Genomic DNA, 12,242 nt, shown 5'->3' on the forward strand with positions numbered 1-12,242 from the left:
GAGTAACATATTGTACCAGCTGCACAACAAGTGTCTGAAAATAAGCCATGATTGAATGAGTGGTGTAATCCTGTTTTATTTTGCTGGTGTTGTACCTTTGGGTTGTGGAAGCTTGTGTGGAATGTCAGAGTTGGAAATATTTATGCTTCAGTTGGAGTGGTTCAGGGCCACGGTCAAGGTTAGTAGGGCATGTACCACAAGCCTTGGCATATTACTGACGGAATACAGAGAACCAAGAATAAGGAACTTTTTATTGGCTGCATGATTCACTCTCGCCCTTGACCCTTCATGTGTCGAGCGTTTCCACACATCCATTCTTCTGCACCTCTTCCCCCCGCGGTTGCCCTGTGGAATAATGAGTGGACAGCATTATCTCAAAGGTCATTGAGTAGCTGGCTTTCAATCAGAGGAACTTGCCTCTGACTGTACATATGAGCTGAATGTACTCGTGTTTACATTTCACCAGGTACCTGCATGTCTAAAGACATGCATTCCCTGAAAGGTTATTTGTCAAGACGCTGTAATCCGTCGTATGGTTCATGATCAGAGATGGTTTACATATAGAGTTTCCTTCCATGCTGTGATCAATGGCTATGTCCAAATACCAAAAGTCAAATGTTTGCTAGCCCCAGCCACATGGAGCCCCAGGGGAGAGCACCCCCTTTAAACCACCACATATCTGGGCATTATCTCAGGCATGTGCTTCTGTCTTTATGTTTCTCATCATGGCTTGTATATGGACTCTGCATCTTGATGTCTCTACCTTTTCTCAGCAACAAGACAGCTGGAGCAGCAGCAGCTGATTTCTTCATGCCTACCACACATGTGACCTTGAAACATTCTCTCTCAGCTGGGGACTGTTGCCCCACCTCACTGGATGTAACTGAAACAGCCAGGGGAGAGGGTTTGGGGGGTTGGGTAGGAGAACAATTGAGTGGAGGAGGAGATAGAATGAAGATGGGGAGAGCAGAGGGAGATTCAGAAGGAAGAGAGAGAGATTAAAGTAGTCCCCAAACCCTCTCTGCTGCCTCTGTGCCTCTCCTCTCCTGGTAAACAGCAAATCAGCAGCCACCATAATAACTAATTCCCTCCCTCCACCATTAGAGCAGCAGCTACAGACACATCCACCACAGTGCTCGCTGCATACTGATGGCCCAGCCTTGGCGACTGTTGCTAGGAAGTCGACTGGAGGGGCAGGGAAGTAGGAGACTTGGGTGTAGATGATTGACATCATCCATTGAGCAAAGTGTCGCACGTACGGTGTCAGAGAGCGACTTAAGCACCCTTGAGAATAAACAGCCCCTCAGTTATGGAGCGATGAAGAGAGAAGTGGATCGAGTTGATTGTTCTTATTGTTTTCTTTGGTATGTACTTTATTAGTACCTCTCTTTCAACACCTCCCATCATGTTCAAACTGCAGGTTAGTTGTTTATTATTATGATGATTAAGTCACTCTGGTGATGATCATAACACTGCTTGAACAAACTGGGTCATCAAACAGAGGACCCTAGCCACTTGACCTTGTCACCACCATGAAAACCTGAAAAGACTAGACAGACACACAGGAGGCAAAGCTCAAGCACATCAATCACACATTTAGGACAAAAAGAACACCCACACTAGACGGGAGAAGAGAAGAGCTTATCTTGGAAGAAGAAAATCCAGATCAGATGGAACAATCAGCTGCTTGTTTTACCCATTTCTGCATTCATTTTGGTATCTTGGTATAGCTCAGTTTACATATGGACTGGAGTCAGCCAGTATAAACGTATTTAACCCTTAGTTATCAATATAGAAACGTTACACAGAGGTCCTTGAAGACAAAAATGTCCACATCAAAAACCACACAAAAAAAAAACTGTATATCAATATAATGTTCCACTTTCAATTCCTTTTTTCCCAGCCAACATCAGTCCTGATCATAATGACCAAATATTCATTCAAGGATTGCAACCCTTCCAATGTTACAATACAACACCAACATCCAGTTAGAACATCTCAGCACAAGCACAACATTTTCACTCAAGTCAAAAATATTATTAGCTTTTTAATAAGTGTGTTCACTCATGCAGCTTGATATACATTTTTTTGTTTGTTTTTTTGTTGATTCAAGACTTGTTTTTGTAACCTCTAGTCTTTTTTATTCTGATGGTGTTTTTTCTGCTCTGGCTGAAACCTGTGCTGATGTTTGTTTGCAGGTGATCCACAAACACTTCTACCTGAAGAGAACAGAGATCATGTCTCAGTGTGAGGAGTGGATCGCTGACATCCAGCAGTACAGCAGCGACAAGAGGGTCGGTCGCACCATGTCCCATCATGCTGCTGCACTAAAGGTAATGTCAGTTCACCTGCTGAACGGAGGGAGAAAGCACAGCAGTCAGCCTTAGTCAGCTAAAGTTGTGATGGCCAGCTCTGTTTTGGATCCAGTTTTAAGTTGGTAAAATACCCTGGTGTGTTCAGTCCTGCAGACCAATGGCAAATCATTCGTGCTTCATGTTGGCAAGCAGAGAGCATTGTGGGGTTTAGCTTGCAATGGGTCACCATAAAAGAGATTTCAAAGGCAGTTAATGGCTTCAGGCCAGAGCTTACCAGGGCAGAGTTCCTGTAGTTGAGTGGCTAATGTACCCATCCTCTTCAGTGACAAATCTTACATGTCCGTCTTTAAAAGTGGCTTCACTAATCTGTGAAAGATGTCCACCGTACTTCATCCATGTTTAATGATTAATACATTATGGACTGATCATGTAAATGTGGCAAACTGTGGGTATAAATTTGCATTCCTATTTAGATTTAATCATAGTTACAATCTACATACAGCCCCGTGTTCATCTCTGGAGCCTTTACTCTGGTTTAAATTGCTAAACTTATTATTGCATGTATGTATCTAGATAGGCAGATGTGTATGCAGTGCAATCATTGCTTCAGTAAATATATATATCTCTGCAGTGATATGTTAATGTAATTACTTTCCTGGTTTACCACCTCTGCACGCAGTTTGTTTGTGAATATTTAAGTGAATAAAATAATGACACGAAGCACACGGTCATACAGTAACCCACCATCATGGTTCTGACGCTGCCGCATTCCAGGCAACCTCCTCTGCATTATTATGAAAGATATTTATATTGCCAGCATGTTATGGTTACATACAAGTAAATACAACAATTTGAAACATCATTTTTTTCCCTATGATATAGAGACTGTAGGTGAAGTTATCTGGCTTCACTAAACCTAACAACCACAGTCACAAAGCTGGTTATCAGGCTTCTGTACATTCACATAAAAGGTCGATGTTGGCACCGAAAGACCAGTCACAGACATGGATCAGTGTAGAGCTGCATATTTCTCACAAGAAGACTGTCATGGTGAACCAGGATGTGGAATTGATAACTGGAATGGAGGCTAAAAGCAGAACAGCTGCTGCAGCGAAAGTCAGAAAGAAAAGCTGGCAAAGAACTGCCGACTGTGTAAATGTGTAAGTTAATCAGCTTATCAGTGTCAGTTCTTCATCAGTGAGTAGAAATTACAACAGAAGATTCCAATAAATGTAGTTCTTTGATGTAGCTTGTTCTTATGGTGTGTGACACGGTTTTAGATGTGTTCTTTTAGCTGCAGCACTCGTCCAATAGAAAACCAGAATTCAAACTGGAAGTAGTCTCACTGCAGATCTTAAGTAGTTTCAACAAGAACAAGACTTTCGTACTTTGATTAGTCTTTGTTTGATTAATGTACCACTACAAGACTTATAGATATATATTGTTTTCAAATTGTTTGCAGTCAATAGTTAAAATAAATAAAAGAAAAAACAAAAAACATGACAACTGGACTTCCCTGTGCTTAGAATCTGTGACTCTGTGCAACGAGCTGCGTGACACCTTCTACGGTGATGCTTCTTTCCAAGAGAACAGATGTGCCAGAAGGCATTGTGTTTAATCACACTGCTGTGTTGTCTTGAACGTAGCCTGTGCTGGAGCAGGTTACAAGTCCAGCTTAAGTTACTGCAGACGTAAGAAGCAAACTAGCGTCACCTCTCAGAACACCTAGAGTTAAACCTGAAGCTACCTCGGCAACCCCAAACCCTGCTCTGTGGTGCAGGCCTCAGTCCGATTTACCTACCATGTCATGTTAAGACTTTGAATTAGATTTATCCTAGTTTATAGTTTATTTTTGTCTTTCTATATCATTTAGTGTTTGCCTGTTTTATCCTGGTGTTGTTTCTCCTTTTGTGTGGGGATTGTGTCGTCGTGCTTTTCTTTTATACGGTCCATATTGTTGAAAATGTGAAATTCAATAAAGTTGAAGTCACAAAAAAGAAATGAGGCTTCACAGAGAACGCCGACAGGCAGCAGGTTACTTCAGTGCACGTAAACACAGTGTGTGACCCACTAATAAACAGTGAGTTGGCTGCAGGGGACAGCAGGCCCTTGACAGGCTGCCTTAATTTCTGTCCCCAGCCGACTTCTGAGCACACACACTGAAACATAGTGACCCCCACACACAGCCTGACAGGGCTTCATCTGTCCTCCCTCTGCCAGTAAATAAACACAATGGATCCTGTCTGTAGACAACAACATGCAGCCTAGTTTCTCTGATTTCATAAGCCATTAATAAAAAAAATTTTAAAAAAGCTAAGTACTCAACAGGAGGACGACCGCGATGTGACAAAATATTAAACTGCAGCTGATTAACTGTGATTCTGTAACAGCTCACCTGTCTGAGGTGAACAACAGTTCACAGTGTGTCACATCCTGATCAGGACTGATCCGATCTTTGTGCTCTTTCGGTGTTAACTTCTAATTATGAGGATTTAACAAAGTGACCAGCGCTGTTGTTCCACTCGTGTGCAACTCTCTCTGTTTGGAGACACTTATATGGATCCTGCTGATGTCTGATGCTGCAGGTATTAAACAGACTCAGAGCCAATAGTTCCAAACAGCTGAAAAGATTTCATTTCAGCTGGTGTTGGGGAGAAAAAAAACCTTAGGATTACTTTCATCATCGTTGAGTATCATTAATCTTTAAGTTGTTAGTGTCTGTTTCTGTCATAGTCAAGTTTTATTATTATGAACATTTCATTCTGTAGCCTCATAGGTTTTAAATTGTAGAGCAAAATGAGGAAAGGTATGTTTATGGTACATAAACTCTGATGTTTTTGAATATTGGTGCTGAAATGTAGAAAAATCCTTTCTTTGATTACTTCACACACCTCCAAGTACCACTAACGTGATGGTTCAGTTCAGACATGTGTCGTGTGACAAGTGATGCAGACATGTTCTGAGGTCCGAGTAACACTTTCGGTGTGACTTTTGCAGAAACATGACCGAGGAACACATTCAGACAAGAAGCCAACATGTTACGTTGCTTTCAGGTTAACTAAACAGGTGCACGTCTGAACGGGGCTACTGCCGTTTAACACTCATGTTTGAAACTGAAGGACTTCTGCTTCGTTCTGAGCGAGCTGCTAGTAAACGTTTTTAGTGTTCTGCCTATATTTCAGAGTTGACAGTGTAGAGAGAGAGAGAGGTGACATATATCAAAGTTCCCCAGCCAGGAACACAGCGACACGGTGAAAGCTGGGTGTGATGTGTGGCCGTTACTGAGCGGCTCCTCTGCTGCTGCTGGAGGCCTGACTGTAGGGCCCTGCAGTGGTGCTGATGAGGAAAGAGCGTGCTTTGCTTGTTTACTCGCTCTGCTTAGATGTACTTCACGTCACATTTATGTTTGCCATTAATTTACTTAGCGACAGTCTTTGCCATTCTTCCCTCTGCTGGTTACTGAATGTAAATGTGCAGCAGGTTATTGTAAAAGCTTCAGTCTTTGTTATGGAGGGGGCTTCTGGAAGAGCATGTAGTTATGAACTTCTGTTATTTGAATGTTTTGACAACGCTGATGCAATTTGGCTCGTGTTGTAGAGAACTTACAACTTCACTTCTCAAAGTAAAAAAAAAAAAGATCTAATTCTAACCAAAGCTGCCATGTTGGCACTGATAATGAAACATTTCAAACATTACGCAGATCTACATTCTTCACCTGTGTTTCTTAGCATGAATATGAACGCCAGTTAGCTCTGCAGTGATGCAAGTTCAGTCATCTCCTTGAGTCGGTGCAGACCCCTAGAAGGACAGTATTGTAAAAGCTGAGAATGCGTAGATACGACCTGCTGTGACATGTCAAACACACCATCAGTAACAAGTAACAAATGAACGGTTTGCTCCTGTTTGAGTACTGCTCGTTAAAAAGTACAATCAGCATCTTTTATGAAATGTCTTTTTCTTTGATTACGTCTTCAGTGGTGAACCATCAGACTTGGAGCTGAGGCCACAGATAGATGGAGTAGGAGCACTGAGAGACTGACCTGCACTTTATCACTTTAGGTCTTTTCATAGGATTTCTAACATAAAGAAAAAAACACCAGATGGATCTTTAAACAGCTATGCTTGAAAATTCCAAGGTGTGAATGTGAAACGTGACTGTGTGTGTGTGTGTGTGTGTGTGTGTGTGTGTGTGTGTGTGTGTGTGTGTGTTGTCCCTGCAGAGACACACGGCTCAGCTCAGAGAGGAGCTCCTGAAGCTGCCCTGTCCCGACGGACTGGAGCCCGACGGCGACGAGTTCTCGGAGAAGAGCGCCACCCTCATCCTCAAAGAGCTGCCCAGCCAGGACGCAGAGAAGCCCGGCGGCAGTCAGGACAGCCACTGCAGTGAGGGCCAGCTATGAGCCTCCCCCCACCTCCTCCCCTCCTCCTCCTCCTCCTCCTCCTCCTCCAGCATCCCCGGGCTGCTCCTCCCCCCTCCCTCCCCCTCCTCTTTGTGATTATTACTCATTCAAAGACTCGATGGCTTCAGAGCACGAGCCACCACTTTGTCAATATTTGTATGTAAAGATCTAATAGCAGAATAACAGAGAACGAGGGGACGGACAAGATGAACTCTGAACTATGCTACGCCCTTATTGAAAAGAGTCAACAAAAAACTTTTATTTACCTGTAAAAGAGTGTAAACATTTTGTGCTTTTTTCCAATTGTGAAATAACCACTGATTGGTATGTTATTAAACTTGGTTATGTATACATAATGGCAGAGGAAATTACAGATTATATAAGGGAAACTACCTTTAGAGAAGAATGTTTACTGAATGTTAATTTCTTCTCTCTTTTTTTCTTTTTGACTGTTAGAGCGAGAACAGTTGTAACCAAGGATATACTGGTCATTCTTTAAGAATACTATTTAAAAAAAGAAGACAACACACAGGTAACAGAATCTGAGATAAAAGCCCCTCTGATCATCCGTTGCTTCATCTGATTTCTCTCAGATCATATCCACTTTAATAAAGGCTGAGATGGACATTCTTCAGTGCTATGTTATCCCTTTTACAGGCTCCAAATTAAAAAGCACTATGCTCTGGATAAACATTTGTCGACTCTCAGAACTTCTCCATGACCGCTTTCCATTGACATCACTGTAGATCACAAGACTGTGTCAGAAACAATGTACTTTGAAGGCTTGTGCATGTGTATGTGTGTTTTCTGTGCGTGTGCAACAATCCCCAGTGAGATACAAAGCTGTGATGTGCCTTTGATCTACACCATACCACCAAATACTCCAACAGAGTACCTTTACTGATTTCCTTGCTATTTCTACAAAATTAAGAATTCTGCTCCGTCTGACAGAAAAACTGCTTTAATCTTTTTTTTTTTATTATTATTATGTTGAACTCCCGTGATCAAAAAAAAAGAAAAAAAAGCACTTTCTATTTTACTCACTCCTAGGAACAGGCACATACTCCTTTTGCTAGGACATTAAATGGAGCTTGAAAGTATGGACTGACTGTGCGAATGCTTCTTTCTGCATTTCAAGTCTTGAAGTGGCAGCAACACTCAGGATCAGAGTTCATTTAGGAGACCTGTTGCAATAATGGCGTCAACAGTGCACTTGAGTTAAGCGAGAAACGTTTTAGGAATCATTTTGCGGGTGAAATTATTGGTTATTTTCTGCTGTTTGAGAAAATTTGATTTGTTTTTAGGGGGGGGGGGGCGGCAGATTTCCTTTTGACAACCTCAAAGATAATACCTGGACTTTAAAAATTCTCTTCTTTTAAATTCTTTTTAAAAATTTGCTGTCCATTACATATTAATAACTAAATAAGCACCATTAAATGAAAGCCAGCAGCTCTGTGAGGCTTTGACTTAAATGCTATATTTAGCCGACAGAAGAGCAAGACAGAAAGTATGACGTCACACACAACATGTCCTTACTGTGCACTATAACCACTCATTCACAAAGGTAAGGCCAGAACAATTCACAGTCATGCCAGATTTTTATTTATACTGAATTTGTATTTAATCGATAAATTTCTTCTGGCTAGAAAATACATGAGTGACAGACATATTGTGAGAGCTGCTGCTGATAAATTTTAACAGTTACTGTGTATATTTTTACTGAAAGGTCGATGTCCAAAATAGCTCAGATGACTTGAAATTGTCTCAACTTCTTGAGAGAATGCAGCTTCTGTAGCATTCCACATCCTGGACCGTTCTAATACACTATGCATTGAGAACAGCTGATGTAGTCGTTCTCTAGTTATGTACGAATCATGGTTCAAACCAAAGAGCTCAGGGAGCTGCTGTTAGGGTCCATCAGTGAGAGAGAGCTGCACATTGTGGCTGCTGACAAGACGAGGGAGGACCATGAAGTCACACCAAGTGTTTTCAAATGTCAGGGGCCACAGTGCAAACAATCCCTGAAATGTACAAGATGTTACTCACTGACACTCCAGCAAACACTGAACAAGACTGACTGGTTGGTTGGTTGGTTGGTTGATTGTTGTGGCAAATAAAGGTTTTATCATTGATTACTGATAGAAACACTAAACAAGGCTGGTCTCAGTGGATGCTGATCATGGAGGACCCCACCTCTTCAAGAGGAACACAAACGCTCACCTGGACCAAGATGAAAGCTTTTGGTCATCAGTAGTCAGATGGCATTAAAATAGAGTTGTCTGAACACAGATGTGGCTTTTGTTTGGGTGTGGAAAAGAGAAGTCTTTAATCCCATGAACACCACCAACACAGTCAAACATGATGAGAGTGTGATGCTTTGGGGGGGTTTTCAGCCAGTGGCCATCATGAGGCCAGAGGACAACATCAGGAAGTATGCAGAAAAACCTTGGTCCTCCCAGCAAGACGCTTATCTGAAACACAAACGTGAATCCCATCGAACTGAAGATGAGCGATGGCAAGAAAGCCTTCAACCCACAGACTGTCTAAGAAAGCTGGATGTAGCTACCATGACGTCACCCGTTGGTTTCTGCACTGAGAAAATGAAGCCGTCAGGTTGTTACTTCCTGGTTGCCATCTTGGATTTCTGGAGCCAGAAGAGAAAAATGAAGTAACAGAGAGCAGAGGCAGAATGACGAGACTGACTGAGAGCTGAGGAGACTCTTTCCTTCCACCGTAATCAGCTGCTGCTCACAATGTTAGCCTCCATTAATCTATATGGCCAAAACAGAGACATAATAGTTTGCCATAAAAAATGTAATTTGATATTGAATTGAATTGAAATATTCTAAATGAAATCACTTGTATTGGCATTGGACAAAAAAAAAAATCTGTCTGAAAGAAGTTCCACTGAAAAACACAGATATTTATGACATTGTGTGAAAAAGGAAGAAATTTCTCTTGTATGTGCAGAAATGTGCTCTTAAAAATAGTATATTAAAACACATCACATCCAGACAGGACGCATAGAACATATATTTATATATGTGTTTATACACATACAAAGATTTTTTTTTAACATATATTTGTCTGCACTTAATGACAGCAATGAAGTTGCATTAATAAAATCTCTAATAAAGTCAGAAGAATGAAGTGTCCTATGATCCATGTTGTCTGGTATACAGCCTCCACCACGGCTTGACTAGGAAGTCGGCAAGAGTCATTTTACAGCAGCTGAAGATACGAAGATGACATGAGATCATTTTAAAAAGTGTGAGGTATATCTTATTCTAACAATGCAATTGGTTGATTGATTGATTGATTGATTGATTGATTGATTGATATAGTAATAATAAATACAGTCATATAAGAATATTTTAGCATTACTCCTTATAATCGTCATTTGTACAGCTCTTTAAAAAGCAAATGTACAAAGTGCTTCATGGGCCTGAAAATGAAAAATACACATTGCAATCAATAAATAAAACAGATTGATAATATCGATCCATCGATTATCTATACACTGCTAAATCCTCATTAGGGTCGTGGGGGGCTGGAGTCTATCCCAGCTGACTCAGGGTGAAGGCAGGGGACACCCTGGACAGGTCACCAGTCTATCACAGGGCTACACTTAGAGACAGACAACCAAGCACACTCACATTCACACCTACGGACAATTTAGAATCACCAATTAACCTCAACATGTTTTTGGACTGTGTGGGAGGAAGCTGGAGAACCCGGAGAGAATCCACGCTGCACGGGGAGAACATATAAACTCCACGCAGAAAGATCCCCACCGAGATGTGAACTGCCGACCTTCTAGCTGCGAGGCAACAGTGCTACTAACTGCGCCGCCATCTTGCAGCCCAGATTGATAATATGAAGTAACAAAATTATTTATATAGCACTGTCATAGAATACATGTTTAGGATGAGTACTTATATAATGCAGGAGTAGAAATAATAGTTTTAATACGTATTATGATTCATCTTTTAAAATTGCTGACCTATTTTAAATTGGCCTTGTGTTTTGAATCTACTTCTTGAACCTACTTCTTCCAGTTTCTCTTTCCCTTTGTCATCATTCCAGGGCTGCAGCATCTTGTATTCAGTGAATAGTCAACAAAATCACACAGCTAGAAACACTCAACTCTTAATATCCAATCCAATCACTCCCAGAAGGTACCATACCAAGGTCGTATATGAAGTTTCAGGTTCAGACTCCTCTCCTGTAAAGCTCTAGACTGTTAACAGACCAGGCCCATTGACGATGAGCAACTATAATGAGCTTCACAGAGGGAACACTTACTGTATGGATGTTGGATGGACTCTACAGGCGCTCACTATACTGTGTTAGCTCCTGAATGCACCCCTTCTATTTTTGTCAGCATGCCTCAGATTTCTCTGGACTTTGATTTGATTATTCATATGAGTGGGTCTAACAGTTCTGGAGAACTCTGAATGTGATCCCACAGTTCACAGTGCATCTCAGAGCCCAAATCTCCCTCATGAATACCAAAGAACTCCCCATTGACCTCAGAGAGACAGAAATTTAATGAGACACACAGATAGAGAATGATTTATGATAAAGTTTCTATAAAAGTTTGGGAGATCACAGTGAGCTCCATCAAAGGATTTTAAGGCACCGTGAATTTTGTTCAAGGAGAATTTCTGCAGATCTACAGGGTTCACCTTAAACAGAATCCAGCCCCAACATCCTTTATTCACAATTTGAATTCAGAGTATTACAAGACATACATGTTAGCTCATTTTCCAGCATCAGCGACCTGTCTACTAACTTCATAAATCACCACGGTAACAAGCAGGTCCCAGCCATGTTCTCACCTTTTATTGTCCCCTGAAAATATTCCTGTTGTAGCCTTTGTAGCCACTTGCAGTATTTCAGTAAGGTTTTCTGTATTTGCCACACTTTGTGTCCAAATACTTCTCCCGCGCTGTCAAATTGGTGTTTTTTAATAACTTTTCTCCAAGTAGACTCCACTGTGACGTCATCGGTATAAGGGGGCAGTGGTACCATGAGATGTACAGGAACATCCCCACACCTGTGTATTTAAACTGCTTGCATGGCCAACCTATTTTTTGTCCAGAATTACATTTGTTTGTATCAGAAACATGCTTCCAATCAACATATCTTTGCCTTTCATTTTACTGTTGTACTGTCACTGCTTTTCAGCCAACCTATCATGCATTAGATAGGGTGGGACTCATGAACCTAGTAGCCCAGAATGTGAAGGAAAAGCTTAAAGCGTGTTGGAGAAGGGTCTTATTTGAACCCAAACAATTTTTCTAAACCTAACCAAGAACTTTCAGTGCCTAACCCAACCAAACAATGAGTGAACACTAAACTTAAGTCTAAGAATAAAGGTCACACAGCAGATGAAACCCCGTTGTAGATTCCAATAATGACGCCGTCAGTTTGACGCTCTGAAAAGTCTTCTCTTTGCAATCCACATCCAAAAGAAATCCACAGGACCACTTGATAAAGTCCAAATGTTTACTTAACCTTACGT

The 12,242-nt window shown here is 41.3% G+C and overlaps 1 protein-coding gene across 10 annotated transcripts in view; it reads left to right on the plus strand.

Annotated features, from left to right (window-relative positions):
- The window catches only part of birc6 (baculoviral IAP repeat containing 6), a 132,122-nt gene extending 124,307 nt beyond the window's left edge, over nt 1–7,815 (plus strand). For all 10 annotated transcript variants that reach the window (XM_008306820.1, XM_008306824.1, XM_008306828.1 and 7 more), the window contains exons 72-73: nt 2,199–2,333; nt 6,536–7,815. In XM_008306820.1, coding sequence (XP_008305042.1) covers nt 2,199–2,333; nt 6,536–6,715 — 315 coding nt within the window. In that variant the 3' untranslated portion in view covers nt 6,716–7,815. The remainder of the gene's footprint in view (nt 1–2,198; nt 2,334–6,535) is intronic.
- Nucleotides 7,816–12,242: the final 4,427 nt, after the last annotated feature.

Source organism: Stegastes partitus, unplaced genomic scaffold (genome assembly GCF_000690725.1).
Source record: "Stegastes partitus isolate 25-593 unplaced genomic scaffold, Stegastes_partitus-1.0.2 Scaffold47, whole genome shotgun sequence".
In the NCBI taxonomy this organism is placed as follows: Eukaryota; Metazoa; Chordata; class Actinopteri; family Pomacentridae; genus Stegastes; species Stegastes partitus.